This window comes from Bacillus rossius, chromosome 6 (genome assembly GCF_032445375.1).
Source record: "Bacillus rossius redtenbacheri isolate Brsri chromosome 6, Brsri_v3, whole genome shotgun sequence".
Lineage (NCBI taxonomy): Eukaryota > Metazoa > Arthropoda > Insecta > Phasmatodea > Bacillidae > Bacillus > Bacillus rossius.
This window is the reverse complement of record NC_086334.1, coordinates 46,900,581-46,920,272: the sequence shown is the minus strand read 5'-3', so window position 1 is coordinate 46,920,272 and position 19,692 is coordinate 46,900,581. Positions and strand designations below refer to the sequence as shown.

Sequence of the window (19,692 nt, the reverse complement as noted above, 5' to 3'; positions counted from 1 at the left end):
TGAATTGAGCGTTCCCGGTGGTGAACTACTATGCCCACGACTATCCACGACACGTGGTCTTTGGTCAACTCACCACGTGGGTTGTCGTTGAGTGGGACTGTTCTGATTGCACTCTCTTTGTCGCCTGGCCTCTCTAGCACCAGAGATACGGCGGGAAAACGAGATACACACCTGCATAAAACATTGCCTATATTCAGGCGCTACACCCACGTACTGTGCACCTCTTGGCGCTGAAATGCAACGCGTACGACAATCGCCATGTTTGGAGTCTATTAAAAATTTTTATTTCTCTCAGTTTTCTTTTCGATGTTGTGCCTCGTCTTCTTTGACGCCTAGAATCTATGTGTTACTGTTAAGGTGTTATCTGAACTATTTGTGCGCTTTAAGGGAGTGATATTTGAATTATTTTTCTTATATAATGTCATGTGTTACCCATTATTTATTATATAGCTATGTTTAGTTGCTAATGATTTTGTTTTATATATCGAGAAAGGTTTTTATTTAATTTTTTAAGAGCATCGTTGTAAATTATATTACAAGCCTAGCTTGAAGTAAGAGCACGTAAACATGTTGGTTACAGTTTTGAATGGACCATTCGTATGTAGCCCTTTCCAAGAAAGTCTTTTTGATGTGTGAACATTTTATCTCTCAGTACACGGCGTTTTGTAGAAGTAATTTCTTGAATGGAACGGAAGTCGATGAACGGAAATGTCACAAAGATGGCGAACTCACTTGTAGCAACATAAAAAGCCATATATAGTCACTCTCATAAACATTATTGTTCATTCAAACTGTATTGGTGTGCCAAACGAAAGTCTTATGTTGGCGAAACTACCCTGTAATATATTTGGTAAAACTAAAATAGTAATAGTAAAAAGTAATCACAACCTTTAAAATAACTAAGAAAACTGGATTATACATTTTCTCCTAGTTTCCCAAGAGCTTACTATTTCAGCGGTAAAACGTACGCTTGGTAACCTCAAGGGACATGGCTCAAAACTCATCACTGGAAAAAATTTTTATCGTCAATTAATCTAAATAAAACTATACCTCCTACCGGAAATTTAACCCAGGTAGACTTGATCGTAGGCACGTGATCTAAAAAAGCGACCACTCAGACGAACTGAGGGTTTTAATTCAGCTTATGTAATTATTTGCATTTGTATTTTTACAAATGGTACTCAGCTGAGTATTGCTTTCGTTCAATGATCTTATTTGGAAACAGTACATATTTTAACGAACTGGTTATGAAATATTAGTCACTTAACTGCATTGAAAATCGGAAATACAAAGTGATTTCTGGAGGTCTTGACTTCAATCCCGAACGGCTGTATTTTTTTATTTTCTCACCTTTTTTTTTGCCCAAAATAAGTGGCCATCCACTTAATTCATTGAGATTTGTGAATGATAACCTGTAATCTAAAGTGCTTTACGACGCACGGTAAATTCAAATCTGTGGAAGCTTTGTTACGTGCTCTGAGGCCGTCGAGGAAATCAAGAGCCCAAGGTTCAGTGTCTTCTGGTGCGTTGACTTACTGCCGTGTCGCCGCGACGTCGCGGGCGTGTTGACGCGGTGTGGTGGTTGGCGGAGAGACCCCCTCCCCCCTGGTGGGCGGGGCTAAGTGACTGGGCAAACTGCAGCCCGCATGCGGGGACGGGTCGCGATAACAGGGGCGGCACACAAAAAGCGGCCGGGGACAGTCGACGGAAGAGGGGCGCCCCGGTACGTCAGCGGTTGTCGACGTCGACGATGGAGCCCGTCAGCCCCGCGCGGAGGCGCTGCGTCGCCGCGACCCCGACACGTGGTGAGGGGCGGGAGCAGTGCTGCAATCACAATACGTCATGCACAATTGTAAAACATCTGACTTACAGGTAGAGACAGGAAAAAATTCGCGGTTTCATTTCACGATATGCCAGAATCCAAACAACTGTACCTTTACATTGCTTCTGTGATTGGCTCACAGTTTATCTGAAGGACTTTGAGCCAGTGGAAAACCTTCAACCAAATAAGTATCGAATCGCAAGCGTCCCAGTTGACAAGTATCACGAGTCAATAGCCAATGAGCAGGTGGCATTTGCCCGAGTGTGTAGGGGATTGTGGAGTCCATCCTAGAGGTCATGGAAAGCGCGAATTTTTCCAGTCTCTACTTATAGGACTACGTGGTCTTCCAGAAAGAAATGACTAAATATCTACATACTTCAAGTTCCTGCGGGAAATTACTAGATGTAGCTTAAAGGGCCCGTCTGGTCAGGGGTGTATCTGTGTCAGTGAGGCGGGACGATAAGCGCGACGCTCGCTGGTGCTTCTAACGCGGCATCGCCTCTATGCGCAAGGCTTGAACTGGCGCGCAGTCTTCTCGTCGTGCATAGGACAAGTGTAAAATTTTAACGGTGACCGTAACATTATATGGCATAGAAATGAAGATAAAGGTGTTTTTCAAGTCCCTTAAGTGATTTCTTGAGTCTGTACCGGTTTTTTTGCCTTTTAGTCATTTTAACTTTCTTAATATACAGTTTAAAAACTTAATCCGGAATCAAAACTAGTTTTCGATCCTCAGCAAATTCTTAAATGTTTTTCTTAAACAGACCCCACTTGGATATCTTGAGTGTTTTTCCTGAAGCTCTGCCCACCGGGTGTGTGCCCAAGTAGGCAATTAATTGGCTGCACACGCCCGAATTATTTCAGGGACGAATGCTTTTACGGTACATGGAATAGCCTAATGTAACCGTACAGGTAGAGTGCCGGCTAAGCGAATTTTTTTATGGTTAACATTTACCGATCCTACAAACAAGTGACACATTAGCTGGACCAATTAGAATCAAGTATGTAGGACAAACAATAAAAAGGCGGGAAACGGATTTTTTTTTCAAGCCAGCACAACCATTACACAACTCAGTCTGTAAATTCATTCTGCCAGAAAATATCTCTGCAAACATCCAACATCAACAAAGTTATACAAACCTGGGAAATTACTTAATGTTTCATAATTGGGTTCAGAACTCACTACCACCTGTATTAAAAAAAAACATTAATTTGCCGATACATTGAAGTATATATTAGCATGGTGCGCAGAAACCCTAACGCGTTCTACACTCTAGGCTTCTAACATTTTTTTTTTGGTATTTAGTCTGATCGATTTTAACCAACATTTTACCGTCGGCTTAAGCACATTCGTCTGAAATCGCACGGACTTGTTTATCGAGATAGGGATCATTCGTGTGCGGCCGATGTTTTTATGTTTCCCTTTAGTGATGCGCGAATCGAATGATGTTAATAATTGATTATTAAATTATCGATACTTACGAGATGAATCACATCCAGTGAACCAAATCTGAAGAACACTCGTCGTTAACTTTTAATGTGTACGTCTTTTTGATGATAATGATGAGTCCCGATGATAAGGGAAACTGCAAAGGAACCTTAGGATGCTGTGGCAAGGTGATCATGCTTTATTTCCAAATGCTTTCCGCGTTGGGGATGAGAAAGGAACAGTACCCTGTGATAAACCGAGTAAGAAATTATTTTCACAAGGGAATAATCCTAAATTCAATTGGTTATGTAACCCGGCACCAGTGGCCCACCAGCTAGAAGTAGGAACTTCCTGGCGACTATACAATGAAATGTTAGACCGATGTCTTTACATTCATTCGGGATTTTGTAATTTTTTCCCCCTTCATTCAGCAGGATCGTTCATTCCAGCCATTTAATAATTTCCTTACCTCTGAGCTAGTGAGCGTCATTTACAGAGAAGGCTACGTCTATTCCGGAAGAAAAGGTTCTGTGTGTCAGAATTTCGGGCCACAGCGAACAGCTGATTAGAGAAACAGTTGGTTGTATGAGAGGAGGGAGAGAATTCAGGAATGTTAAAATGTCAGTGTTCCATCACGGTACGGAACGTTCAAAACAATGGTACACTTAACTAAATAATGGTGCATTGTTTTTAAAATAAAGTTACATTTTCTACTTAATTTCGCGTGTTGACTTTTCCCGAGCAAACCTTTTTTTGTAACAACCAAAGGCCTAACACTCATGTGGGAATAGTTCGGTTGTCCTGAACTCGCCAGCCCAAAAACCAGACGGACAGTTCAAGTTAAAGCCGCGTATTAACTCATTAGGGAGTTAATTACGTCATCTTCATTGCTTGAGCAAAATCTAAATTTATGTTACTTAAAAAAATGTATCATATAAATACCTACAATTAAAAACTTTTTTCGTATTAATCATTTTTAGTGATTAACTATCCATTCTTGATTTTATTTAAAGTCAAATTATAGTAACATCGTGGCGTGAAGATGGTACAACGTACACAATATTCAAAAATGTTAACTAGTAATTAGGTAATTATAAATATGGCAATATTTTTAGTAATAAATATTTGAAGAACATAAATTATATTAAAGTCGTTTTATGTACATTTATCGTTACACCTAGATAGATTATTTATTTATAAAGCAAGAATACCCGAGCACTGTAATAACTCGATAATTTCTTGCCACCGGATGGTAATTAAATATAAACAGTTCTCGAATCACGCTAAAATGCCACCATATTCTTCTCTCATTGGTAGAGACCGGGAAAATTCGCGATTTCAATGACCTGTAGGATATACTCCATCAACCTCTAAGCATGCGGGAAAATGACATGTGCTCATTGGCTACTGACTCGTGATGCCTGTTAACTGAGACGATAGTGATTCGATACTTCTTTTGTTAAAGGTTTTTCATTGGCCGAGTGTCATTCAGATAAACTGTTGCCCAATCACTGATGCGGTAAAAAGGCAAACGTTTTTGGATTCTAGCCTGTCGCGAAATTTTCCGGTCTATACACATTGGCTGTAGCACCATGTTTCCGTGACAGAAATGAAATATATTCATTTATATCCTAAGCGCACGACCTTACTGAAGCGTGGTTGTGAATCAGTAGGTTCAATCATGGCGGTCGAATCTTCTTCATTTTTTAACTCCTGTTTTGCGAATAAATTCAAGACGTCATTGAAATTACCACTAAGAGACCAGAAGTGCCATGAAATTGATTGCTTGTAACATTCTTTCCCATCTTAAGGCTCGGATGCTATGTTGATTTCTTTCATTTTCAACGCGATACACCTTTTACGTCAGTTTTCATGTCTCTAATATGTTCAACAGATATTCACTAAAATGTAATATAATGGTTGCATAAAGGTCGCGCAAATTATAATAATTAGTCCTACGCCCATTATATTTCACTGAGTGAAAATCTATTTAAAGTATTTGATAGAACTATGAAATGAAGGTATTGTGAAAGAGGTTCTAAATAATACATTGATAACGGGAAAATAAAAAAAAAAATTAACATGATGAGTGAGACCGAGACTTTAAACATGCGGCCTTTCCATCGGCCGTAAGAACGGAAGTACCCCATTGTGAGTCGTTCAGAACAGTTCATAAGCAACGTGCCATACTTATGTAACACCGAACTTAAACGAACGTTTGCTTCATCTTTTTTTTTGTACCAAAAAAAAACAGCAACTTCGAGATTTCAATTGGCAGTTCGCGACGCCGAGCGAGACCGCCTATAGTTTTGTTTCACGCTTAGATTGCAGCACAGGGTAAATGGCGAACACAATTTACCAGATGGATACTACCTGGGTCGCTAAAATAGAAAGTTGTATTCTTGTGTACCATCGTTAATCATAATAAGTATTTATATATATATTTAATTATACCATATAATAGTGTATACTGTCAGTATCAATATAATTGTTGTCATTCTGACAGAAAAAAAAATTAAATGCTAAACACCAATAATAATATTATTTCAGAGAAGAAAATATTTTTCAACATTGCCATCATTGATAACAAATAATTCCATGAAAGTGTGTGCAATGCTTAAAAAAGCCAATATCTTAAAATTTTATTATATAAAAAATGTTAACAAAACTGGCTGAAACTATGATGGCGTCTTTCAATTACATCTCCTTATAAAAAAATTAATAGAAATTATTAGATGATACTCTTGATGAAATACACAAAAAAAATTCTTTTCACAGTTCTCATTGCAAATTTACCTTACAAACACATCCACCCCCCCCCCCCCCGGGATACACTAAACAAATTTTCACTATATTAAAAAGTTATGTCTGAAAAGTAAGTGCTCTATGGCGTGCGTCTAGCAACACAGCACACCGAAACAAGACAGCGCTAGTGGTAGGAATCGTGCATTGGAACGAGATAGTAAATGCTCATTTAAATGCACGCTGCAATCTAAGGATGAGATGCTCTATAGGAGTAGAATACTAGACTCCTCCCATTCCGAAATCGGGTTCGAATACCCGTACTGTGATTCTGATTCCTGTCGGCTTCCTAAAATCATTCGAGCAAACGCGGAAAAGAATTTCTTACCGAAGAGCGTTGTCAAACTTCCTCCGAAGAGGAAATATTTATACTTTGGGTGTAAAAATCTTCATATTAAGTTTTTTTTTATTTTTAATTCCCGGCTATCACAAAAGGCTCGTTATAACGCAATAACAACCACACGAAGATAGGCCTATCTTAGTAGTTCACTACAGATAAGATTAAACATGGGGGAAAAGTAATTGCTTTGTTGACAAAGCAAAACTTCACATCATCTTCAGTTTTGCAACTTCTGCAATATATCACCCCGCAACAAAGGGAGTGCTACTCGCAACCCAGACGTGTGTGACCCAGTCAATATAAACAGGTGTATAAAAACTAGCAGAATACTGACAAATAAATTAGTAGCTAATTGATAAATAACTGGTTCCGCAAAGTGTTCAGTTACTTGAATTACACACAGTGTTCGAACAAGATACTTCTGAAGCACTCTGTGGCTGCCTATTCACAGAGTTGCCACCAAATGAGATCATAATGTGTATGTAGCTCTATGATCTGTTTTCAGTTTCGTGGAAGAACCAAATAATTAATTTGGGCTGAACAGCTCTTATGCATGTGCCTAGTCACGAATTCTAGTCAATCGCTGTCTATTCGTTGAGTTGTGAAACTGTGTGCGCTAGTTCAGAATATTTCTGTTTTCAACATTTATATACTATGTGTGTTTTTCTACATTCGAGTTAACAAATAACGTGCTAAGCCCTCCTTTTGCAAGTTGATTAATACACGGGAACAGTAAAGTTGTAATCTGCGATTAAGGATTTATATCTTGACAAATAAACTAATCTGCAGGAAAATTCCGCCGAGTTTTTATCTTGCTGAAACGCTTGCGTGTGACGATAAAAACAGCCTTATAAATAATATAAGTGAGATCTCACGAGAATGGAAAATATGGGCGTGGATTATGCTACATTGTATGGGGCTAATTCTCCCCTGGCGGATCTCTGAGGGATTTCTCCAAGAAGGAATGCCGAGCGAGATGGCGTTCCGGTAAAACTTCGGATTTGTATCGTAAAAAAAAGGGGGGGTGTATATGAGGGGACCGGGTTCGTATCCCAGCCTTCATCTGACTTAGGTTTTCTATGTTTTTTCCGAAATCACTTCAGCAAGACAACGCCAGAATGAATCCTCAATATAGGCCTTTTCCCTGTAGTCTTATAGTCTTATCCCGTCACTAATGACCTCATAATCGAAGAGACTGGCATTACCCCTTCTTGTATCCGAAGCCATAATCACTTTGAGGTGATAGCCACCAGTGGCGGACACAGAAAATTATTTCTGGAGGGAATTTAGCAAATATAATAAAATAGGAATTTTTGTATTCAAGAAAACTTAAGAAACAAAAGGGGGGTTCATACAGTGGCATTACACTTCCCAAAACGCATCACGGCCTTTGTGGTTTGTTGGTCCAGGTTAGTAACAGCTCACCTTGCGTCATTCAAATTAACACACTGCCTTCACCGAGATCTCACATACGTATATATTTTTTTCATAACTTCAGGGGAAATAATCCCCCTCACTTCGCCCCCCCCCCCCCCATTTTTTTTACGTTCGCCACTGACAGCCACCTCCGGCAGACACCTGAGCATATTTGCACATGTTAGCAGATCATAACGTGATACACTTTGCCCCGGTGTCGTGTCTTATCGCGGCCTGCGTTAGTGAATGACCCAATTTAGCAGGCGAAGGTTTTCGCCAGAACTCTAGTGGTGGTTGTCATAACTTTTTTTTTTTTTTTTTTTTTACTGAAAGCTCTGAAATGGGTTCTCACCCAGTATTTTTTTTCAATTGAATATTAAATTTGTACTGAACATATTTCTTTCAAACATGTCGATTTATTAAAAACCAGCAAGCATTGATTGCTGTTCACATGTTTGGTACGTATATAATGGAAAAAAAAAAAAACAGTTTTAAGTTATACTTCTTTAAGCGCGTCCTGAAAAAAAAAAATATGGGATTGAATTGTTACGATGCGTGCGCACCATTCAACAACATTTTCACAGGATGAAAATAAAGGCTATATGTAAATAAAATTTTTATATGTGCTTTTTAAATCTTATACTTTAGTGATTGATATTAAATTCTGGTCCATATAATTAAAAACATTTAATTCTTGTGAATATTGGTGACATAAATTATGTTTATAAACTTTTTTCAAGTGTGTTTTTAAAGTATATTTATATAATTGAGTTTTCGTTATACTTCTTTAGGTGCGTTATGAAAAAATGCATGCAACACAGTTGACAGGATGAAATATAATAATTATATAAGTGCTTTTAAATAATATACTTTATGATTGATATCGAGTACTGGCATATATATTTAAACATTTATTTATTTTAAGTATTGGTGTTTATAAACTTGTTTAAGTGTATTTACATAAGTAATGTTGTGTTCCCGTATGTATAATTAATTTCCTTGATAAATTATTACAGTATTTAATAAATAATTAAAATTAATAAATTATAATAAACATTCAGCATAATGATTGATTTTCATTATAAAGGAATATTTATATGAATAATTTATAAGACTAAATAATTGATTTCATACACGTGTGTGTATTAAATTGAATACTGAGTACTTTTTTTAATTTGATTTAATTTATACTTAACCAATCGTCAATTATAATATCACTGCAATCATTTTATTATTTTATTTCAATTAATTATTTGCATGTATTAAAGTTAGTTTTTCATTACGCCAAGTATTTCAGTATTTTAAATTACAAACTTAAGCATTGTGCTTCATTTAGTTTGGATATCAAAATATTAATTTGTATTTAAATCCTTTATAAATAACTTCTCAAAATTATGAATAAATTTTCCTCGACCAATTTATAAAAAATAAAATACTTTTAACGAAAAAACTTTATTACCTTTAAGTCAATCGATGAATATATAGTATGTATATTTTAGGGTAAATAAGCTGGTAGCACATATATTTAGAAGTAAGTTGATTAAATTTAAAACTCGGGTAAAATAAGCGAAGTAGACAGGAAATCAGGAAGAACTAAAGAAACAACTATGATTAATTAACCAAAATCCACAACTTTGTGAATTTCCGTAATCTGCGGCTACGAAAAACAATGTCAAATATTATTAGATCGCGCAAAATTACACTATATAAATTTTAACTTTATGTGTTAAACGTAATTTCAGTCTGCTTTTAATTCCACCTTTTTTTTAAAACGATAAGCGCAACACATTTCTACGATTGTGACCAGTTTATTCCTTTCTAGCCATTATACGAAGATTGTAATCACTCTTTGTTTAAGTCTTCTGAGTGGCCTTGTCACCCAAACGCAAACTCACTTCAGTATCTACGTCAGACAACCACGCCCTAACTCCTTAAAGGCCGCAGCACGCGATCAGTCCGAACTTCTGTGTGTGCGAACAGCGTCTAGCCATTCCACACTGTCAGTCCGAACAATCAGCCCATCAGCTGAGTGTCGTGGCAGACATACTTTAGGTAGATTTAGACAAAATACTACACTATACTGTAACAGTTACCATAGTGCAACTTCTGGAAAATTTTTATATAGTTTTTTATAAAATTGTTATACAGTTTTTATAAAATTTTTATATAGTTTTTCGTTTCATGGTCCATAGACCCCAAAACCACCGTCAACACAAAAGTTATATATATACACAAACACACACACACACACAAACATTGCACATTTTTATGGACACGATAACTGTTTTCGTAAATCACTTCCAAACTGGTGCATAAAATATAGGTTTGGAAAATCTCGGTCTAGTTCGTTAATGGGCAATATTCCACCAAAAGGGGCACATATGTTTGAACGTTTTATAACTCGTAGAGGTAATACCAACAATTTTTGTCTCGATAAAATTTTGATACACCAACCATAACTGTACCTAAAGGGTGGAAAAAACAAGGGTTGGAGGACAAACATAATCATCTCCCTTCGAAGGCAACCCATTGAATCCGTTCAAATTGTTTGTATATCTTATAATTTTTATTTAAAACTTTTAACCGAGACAATTTTTAATAAGACTAACCATTGCTGCAAGGGATTGGAATTCACAAGGGTAGAATTTAAAAAAAAATCGTAATATCTGTAAATCCGTTCTAATTGAATTTACAACCATAAATTGAGAAAACAAGGATGTTATTTTACATTTAAGTTCTTTAAATGTTCCAGAAGTTTATAGAAGTTTCCAAAATATTTCCCGAAGAAAGAGGTTCTTTGAAATATATCTACGCCTGTAGGCTGTGCCGAAACAGGATTTTTTTTTAATACTCTTTGGTTACTTTGTATTCCAACTGCAATTGCAACACCCGAAGTTTCTTCCTTATTCTACGATGGAACGATACACCCAACAGCAACAGGAACAAAAATACTGATCGGATGTCTAAACTGAGCATTTGGACTGATGTCGTGTGTGCAGAGGGGCCTCAGTTCAGTAACTGTCAGTTCGGGTTGAGCAGTCCGAACTGGGAGCTGGAATGATCGTGTGTTGGGAGGGGTGGTGGTTGGGGGGGGGGGGGGAGCCTAAGATGCACATAAAGTTCTGCCATTCCCGATTACACCCGAACAATTCACCTTCGGCCAACCTCGGATTTATTTATATATATTTATATTTCTCTGTTTATTTTAATGTAGTTATACTAACCTGACTAACCGTCCATAGTGTTTTAAAGTGTTTTAATGTAACTAACCTAACCGAGCACTTTTAATATTTGAATTCATTTTTCCTGCGCAAAAATAAAACAAATTCCTAAGTTGGCCGAAGGTGGAATTGTTCGGGTGTAATCGGGAATGGCAGAACTTGATGTGCATCTTAGGTCTCCCGGGGCGTCGGGGGAGGGGGGGGGGGGAAGGGGGCGGCGTAAGTTCATGGTTCACTCCGAGAGGTGACGAATCTCGAATCAGCGCTCGTCACAGTGTGTGAGAGCGATTGTCCCGCCGCCCGTGTCAGGGTCGCGAGTTAGCCTTCGTCCGTCGCCGGACGCGAGGGTCCAGTTGACTGTCGCCTCTTCAATTCAGCCCGCGGCCGTCGCGACCTCCCGAACCGCGAAGACGTGCGGAGGCTGGAACCACCGCCGCACCCACACACCCTTGTCGCACCGAGCATCCACGCGAATACTGACTGAAACTTCTCTTCATGAATTACTTCCACAAATATCGATTCGTCTTTGCAAAGTTCAAGGTTCATTTATACGATTCCGCCAGTTTTTGACGTGACAACGTCTAATAAATCGATGAACGCCAGCTGCACGCACGAAAAAGGATGACTCATTGCCACGTTACGCACATTGTCCCGTTACACACGTTGTCCCGTTACACACTTTGTCCCGTTACGCTTTGTCCCGTTACGCTCATTGTACGCTTGCGCAGCATCTATCTCTCTTCCACTCGATTGGAACAACCATCGATTTGACTTTTTCGAGGCACATTAAACTTGAAACACTCTCATTTGTTTCATACTTTTCCTATCATCGTCCTATCCTTAACAGAATAACACAGATTGGAAGAAGTTAAATAGCAAACATGTATAAAAGTTATAGTTAAAATAATCTCTTCGTTAAAGTAATAAACATATTTGAATTAATGAGTGCAAATAAAAGTAAATTTATCAATTAAATTGTAGATTTCATATCACTCCTTTGTATCCATATAAAATAGTGATAATTCAATTAAAATGATTCAATTTTATTCATAAAACTATGCAATCATCTCATCAATGTTTTGTTATGACGTTGTAACGTTAAACTATCGTCCGTAAACCGACTTTACAGACAACCATTTTTTTTATAAATAAAAATCACCAACCGTTTTATGTGTGAAATTATATAAACGAATCAACAAAATCTATTAATTTTAATAATATAATATCATTAATTCGCTTAATTTTATTTCATAAAATTTTTATGTGCATATTTTACAAGATTAATAACAGAAATTAGCGGCAATAATATGTAGTTCACACCTAAAGGGACATGTTTCGAAAACGAGAATATACAACAAAAGTTTAATGCGCTATTCCAGCCGCGGGAACACAGAAAATGAACCTATAGTGAGTGACTTTTAGGCTATATGTCAGGCAGACATTTAAGTTATGAGTATTTTAATTTTTTTTATTTCCCCCCCCCCCCCAAATAGAAGATAAAATTTAGAATATATATCTGCTGCAAACATTAACCACAGAAAGAAAAATGCTAATGCTTATATAGCGAAACATCTGAAGTATCGTTCGTCCTATCAATTCATTAATCTGTAACGGAAGTTTTCGGCATAAAAAGGTTAATTTTAAGGTGCTGTCAAAACAAAATGGCTTGATCGGTGGGTGCGTCCAGGCTTTGAGCACATCTACCTATCCTTACTTCCAACTGCCCCCGTCGGAGGAGAAAGCGTTATCGGAAGGGGTATTTTTGACGTCGGAAAACGTCCCAAGCTGCCGTTTAGGCGCTATTTGAGATGCGGAGCTTAAACGTGGCCCTGAGTTACTCCTTTTTAAGGTTTTACTTTTGGCATGACAAATGTTGCCACAAGGGCGTTACTGGAAATGTTATGAGCATTCTTAAAAAAAACATTATAGATTAAGAAAATTTGTCTGCGCGCCAAAGGATCCAAATTTTATAACACGTACTCAATAAGTAAATCGATTCTCGAGTTATCACGAATTCCCTTGGCGACTTTTTGGGTCGCCTTCTGCTGGTAATTGGGAGTGGGGTGGGGGTGGATATTGGCCCCTCCTATTGATTAGAGTCCGAGGGGGATTTTGCATCGAAGCACTGTTAGACCCCAAAAGTTAAAATGGTAACTTGACTGCTAATTTACCATCAATTGATTCTGTAGAAATTTCATCAGTTTGGGATACCTATATGCAAATAATAATAAATACTTGTTTTAATGGATATCGATATTTCAGCTAAAATTGAAGTATTTCGGGAAAAGCGTTGACTCGTATCCCCAACACGCAAACAAGTAATTGGAAATCACTTAATCTATGGTAATGAATGTAGAAGATATGTTTTAAAGTGAAGTCTAGATGAATAGCCGACCTTGGGTATTCCCGTACAGAGTGGGCGCTAATGCGGAAGTAGGCCTACCTTCTGTTTGCGAAGGTTTTAGCAAAAGTCAGTTTATTTTAATTTGCATGATCCCGGTAACGTATGAAGAGCTCGTAGGTCGTGAACGGAGAGTTAGTACGAGTGGTGTGAATCGAAGTGTTTGTTTGCGTTTTCGCCGAAGGATGTTTAGCGGGCATTGCAAGGTCGATCCGAAGGCGTGTCTTGGACTGACCAATCGCAAGCCGGCATTCGGGAGGCCAAACATTTAGCTTCTTTTCGCGCCTCATTTACCCCTCTCCCCCTTCTCAACACCACCCCCCCTCAAAAAAACAAGCTCCAACTCACAACCCGCTGTTACCATGTGCGCGGTTGTCTCATCATAATAATGTCTCTTGTTGGCGTAGTTGGCTCGCCAAAAAAGATCCTCACGTTTAGTATTACAAATTCGGGCATCTCTGAAGTATACTCAACTACTTTGCGGGATTCTTAAACAATTAATTATTTCTTCTCTCATTATTTGGACATTGACATTGGTTTGTAAGTGAATAAAATGAGAAATTATGTCTTGTAAGATCTTCACTCGATTCTCACATGTTTTGTGGTGATGTCTTTTGAGAGACATCTGAAGCAATTTGATGCAACTTAAAATAAAAGGCGACGAGACAAATATTTAGGGTGGTGTGTCAATCCTGTAATTATGAGAGAATAGAATTAGATTTAAGTAAAATTATTCACCAAATAAAACTACAATGAAACCATACAATTCTTAGTTTAAAATACAAACATTTTCAATTTTTATATACATATATATATATTTTTTGTGGTATAACGCAGCTTGAAAAATCAATGTTCTATCAATATACTCAACCTGTTCCCTCCATTTTTCTGCAGGCAGGAGTGTCTACAGTGGTGGAGCCTGCTTATAATTGTAGGAGAAATGGATGATGGGAGTGTATTTGGGTAATATGGAATACCAATATATACGGAGTCCGAAATTTTTAAGAAAAAAGATAATTGATCCTTATTGCGTATTCATTTGTATTTTAACATAAAAAAATAAAGAAAGGAATTTGATGTGTTTGTGATGAAAAGTTGTATAATTAACCAAATATATTTGATTTTGAAAATATGTAAAAACTTTGAGGAACATTGTTTCCGGGAGCAATTGCTCTGTGTAATATATCCAATTTTTCTTAAACGTAAAAAATCAAAGTAAGCAGGTGAATGTGTTTGTGATGCTAAAACTACACTATTACGAAAAATTATATTTAATTTCGAAAATGTGAATTATAAAACTATGATATAAACTGCATACGCAATAAAAAAACAAACACTAAACAATTTATAGTTATTTTAACGTATTACTGACATCTTGAAATGTCAAAATCCAAACTATGATTTTATCTGAATTTTAGTTTACTAATTGTTGGTTTTTAGTGAAACATCCACACGCTTAGTGTTCATTCGAAAATATTTGCTCTATTATTTGTAATAAATCTGTTGTTTAGCCCCAACTTGGAAAGCATTTTAGACCATAAGTCGTAGGTATGTTTTTAACTTATTTTCTTGTGATGAACCTGCAGCTGAAGTTTGTCGGTCGAATTCAGTCCGTAGAAGTATTCAGATAAACGCACCGCAATATGTACGGCATGCCTGTGTAATTCAGTTGAGCTGTAGTTTGAGTCACGAGGGGGTCGGTAAGGGATAGGGGAAATGTGGGCGGTGTTTCTGGTCACAGGGAGGGGAGACCACGCTCCGATCACGTGAACACCGAGTGATCGCTCCGGAGCGTACCCGTACTACAAGAAAGTTAAGTTGGCACGACTGTCGCTCGACCGGAGTGCCAACTGTTAGTTCTTTCTGGGTTTTTCAATTTTAATGTTGTTTGTATTTGCCTTGTACGGCACCGTGATAGTTGTTTAGCGCCTGTAGCGAATTTATATATTACTACCGATTAGCATCAGCTGCCTATTTTATTTTATTTATTTACTTAAGTTAGTGAACAAACCCCTCAACTAATTCGAACAGGAATAACATATGCAGCGAGGCACAGTTATCACAGTAAACACCGTAGTTATATCATGTTATAATACGTTACAAACCTAAATTAGATCGTTAGAATTAGTATTGTACATTATAACGTATTGTTTAAAGTAGGATTCTGTTAGTCTCTTCATGACTTCTTGTAAATAAATAACATTCTCTTCTCCTTGCTCAACATTAAATTGTTGATAAAGCTTCGTCTTATCAAAGTAAGTATTCCACTTTATCTCGTCAGGTTGATTTTCGTGTGATAATGGTGGCACTGTACGTGTGACGGTGTCACGGTGGGGGAAGAGGCTCATGAGGAGCTGGTGTGATGGAAAAGTACTGAGCGCCGATTGGTGGGTTGTCTGCCAGGGGTGTCCAGGCATTTCCGACTCGTTTGATGTGACTCTGTCGTACCGCCGAACTGTCGGTGTAATTAAACACTTCTACACATCAGCCTTTCAAATAACTTTTCTTTTCGTATAACTTGCCTACGTATCCTGTCACTGTTTTTCTGTGAACAGTATTTGTAAATAACTTCATTTACTTGTCAGTGTTCTTAAAAAAAAAAAAAAAAAAGTGTGTTGCTTCGCAAGGGACAGGTGGAAAATGGATAACAGTGGTATACTTTTGATTACTGTCAAATATTAGAAGTTACTTGAGATAATCTAAATGTCGACATGCAGCGAGCATATTGAAAAAAAATGGCAGCATATTTATGGTATTAACATTTTTTTTATCGTGACCATCGCGTGCGTAAGCTAAGTCACTAGACCTAAGATAATTTTGTTTTTCGGACGTCAAGGGCAGAAAGCCTAAAAAAAAAAAAAAAAAAAAAAAAAAAAAAAAAAAAAAAAAAAAAAAAATCTGGCATTTCCACCAACAAAAAGAAAGAATACGAAAGTAAACAGTGGGAAAAGTTATAAAATTCCTTCGAAATGGAATTCTGCTGAAGCTCATGGCGGACGTATATAAAAAGGGGAAAATAGTACTAGGGAATTCTTCAAAATTGTACAAATGAATTTTGACATCCCTGAGAAAAGCTTCCAGTGAGTGTTCAAATGTTTGAGAAGGGGAAGGGGTAGAGGAAAGAAAGCGCCTGCTACGGGTGGGGGTAACCGGAATGAGTAGCTGTTCGTTTGAAGATAGGGGGAGAGGAGGTTAGAAGAGGAGAGGCACAGCCCAACCCAAGTAACATAACGTCACAACTGCGCAGCAGTGCGGTTGATATATACGAGTGTTATTGGGGTGTGTCGCTTTAGTCTGCAGTGAAACAGCTACCTAGATAGGAAGCGCATCTAAACTGCAGCAGCCAATGCATACCGCTCTAAGAGCATGTTCTAGTTACAAAAAGTGTGTGCAAATAATTTTCGTGCCGGTGAAAGCTAGGGCAATTTCTCACGCGACGAAAGTTGTAATTGAAAGGTTAATTTGATCGCACTTTCATTTGCTGGCTGAATCTGAACCTTGCACTTTACATATACATCGGTATTTGTTTGTATTTATTAATAGGTATTTTATTATAGTCATCGTGGTTAAGATAAGTTCTTAACAGAAGTTTCCAACGGGTATTGTTACGTGTTTCGCATAGTTCCTTGTACCAAAGATTTAACAGAAATTATTTTACGCAATGAAAAGTTCCAGTACGGTGAATCTATTGGGGCAACGTACCAATAGCGACTCTGCACTCAAGACCTTAGAACTAAAATCGTTAACAATAAAGAGCCCTTTGCAACACATTCCAGGTAAGCCGTAAAAATGTCAAACGGTACTAAGTTGACTTAACCGTTGTTTTAATGCATTTTTTCTCACCGTAGTGTAGCTGTCATGAAAGTTAAAAAAAATGAGAAAACATTTGGAATCACAAAAACTAATTTAGCAATTATTAATTTTTTCCCCTTTTTTTTTTCTTTCAGGAACGTTATTGTATCTTTATGTATTTGAATTTCTGCACATATAACCTAACCTACTTTTAGTGCTTCATTATTGTTAATATTTATGCAGTGTTTGGTTTTATTATATTTCTTTGATTTTATGCATTTCATTGATGGTACGCATGGTTTACATTGCTGGCATACATGCTTTTCATTGTTGTCATACACAATTTTCATTGTTGCTGGCATATTTTGTATGCGAGTCACATTCCATTTCGGAACATTATGGTCATCAGTCGGTCTGAATAAAAGGAACATTATTGTTATTGTGATCAGATATTCTTGTGAAGTCAAACGAAATTCAACACTTTAAGTTCATTCTGTGTGCATGGGATGAAAATTATTGTTTCATAACATAATTTCACAATTTAGATTATAAGTATTATATGGAAATAATCATCAAATTTGTCTATTTTAAAAATGCTAAAATTGAAATTTTTTTTAAGGTATGGTATTGAGTAAAAAAGAACTTCTGAAAAGGTTTTTCAGAAATGTAAATTTTTTGCTATTGTTTAAATTTTTCCTTGAAAGGGCATTTTGTATTATTGTCACTAACCTAACCAACTGTTCACACAGTTTTACATATTTTAAATGTTGCTATATACTATCATAACCATAACCAACCACCCGTACTAGTTACAGTATTTGAAATGTAGATAACCTAACCAAACCAACCGTTCAAACTGTAAACTACTGGAAAATTATTTGAAGTACCGCACTGCTGTTTTACAGAACTCACAAATACTTTTTTCGTTCAGAATATTTATTGTAACTGATTGGCTGCACTTGTAAGAAATTACCTCGTAATGTGTAGCTGCAATAAAACATTTCTTTGTTATTCCAGTAATATAGGTACTGTGTTTGCTGAATGCTGCAAATATACTTGCAGGTTGTGTTTTTACGATGGCAGCCTGGAATCTCCACTTTATTTAGACGTGGCTTTTTGTAGGGTGGATGGAAGTGACATTGGTTTCATAAAAAGAAGGGCTCTACAGCAATATGTTCCATTTTGATGTTGAGAGGAATGTATCTTTGGGTCGGGTAGACAGCATATTCTTTCACATTGAGTTTTTAAATATGACAAAATCAAAATGGGCTGCAGTTATAAGATGAAAATAATTTGAGGCAGATTTATTGGAATTAAGTAGGTAAGGCAAGGAACTATATCTCGATGAATTTTCAATAGACAGTATCATGTTGAAAATTCTTTCAAGTTAATTTTGTTACTATTTAAACTTAGCTAAACATTGGCCAGCCTTTGGTTTATGTAATCTGTAATCTTTTAAAATTTTTAAAAAATTAACATTTTTGGCAGAAATACTTTTACATATATATGTATTTTATATGTATTGAAACACTAGTAAATGAGAGAAGGCTATGAATGTAAATAAGGTTAATAGAAACAGGGGTGAAAAGAAATGGTCGACTTAAACAATCTTTAACAAAATAATCAAGTTACGGTAGGCCTACTTTAAAAACTATTTGTAAATAACTATGAAATAGCCTATAAACATTTTAACCAAAAAGATAATTTTAGCAGACTGTTTCTATTCAGTCTGTTTTACGGAACCTATCACCAGGGTCTTCAAAAAGGGCGTAGGGGGCAATATTCCAGGTACACACAAGACCATGGAAGCCCAGTTGAGTTTATGCATCCTATAGGTATATTTTTTTTAACTCTTGTGTTTACCCTGATAAAATGAAAATTACAAGTCAATTTCTTACCAATACCAATATAATTTTTTAAAAAGTTATGTAATACATGCAGATCAAGTTAACAGTTATGATCACTTTAACATTTACAGACCTTAAGTTTTTTTTAAAATTGAGGGGTTTGAAAAGTTTAAATTTACAAGAAAGTAACGGGAGGGTGCCCAACACAATTATTTGTCACTGGGTGCCTAGTTTCACTCAGTGGCCCTGTGCTTTCACCAATTCTTACTTTAACAAAATCTTAGTTTTAAACATAGCTGTTAAGATCCTATTATGCCCTGGGACTACTCAATTTTTTCACAGGTTTGCCTTTATAAAGTTTTCAGACCATTATACACATTCTATGATAAAATGTTTTTCTGGAAATGTCTTGGTGAAGTATGCTTGCATGCCCGTTCTCATAAAGCTGTTGCAATGTTTCAGGAGGAATGAAGATGGTGTGTGCGTCAGTGGTGGTGGCACTGTTCATGCTACTGGCCTTGCAGTTCGGGGTTGAATCTGGACTGTCCAAGGTCGATGTTGAAGCGCTGAGGGTCCCGTTGGCCCTCCACAACATTATTGGCGACATTGAAGGTAATTTCTT

General features: G+C 36.9%; 1 protein-coding gene across 2 annotated transcripts in view; it reads left to right on the top strand.

Annotated features, from left to right (window-relative positions):
* The window catches only part of LOC134533144 (peroxidase-like), a 110,302-nt gene that overhangs the window by 73,778 nt on the left and 16,832 nt on the right, over positions 1–19,692 (top strand). Inside the window, exons 1-2 of one of the 2 annotated variants that reach the window (XM_063370453.1) lie at positions 16,652–17,207; positions 19,533–19,682. In XM_063370453.1, coding sequence (XP_063226523.1) covers positions 17,093–17,207; positions 19,533–19,682 — 265 coding nt within the window. In that variant the 5' untranslated portion in view covers positions 16,652–17,092. Of the gene's footprint in view, positions 1–16,651; positions 17,208–19,532; positions 19,683–19,692 lie in introns of those variants that run through there. The other variant, XM_063370454.1, reaches the window with a different exon arrangement.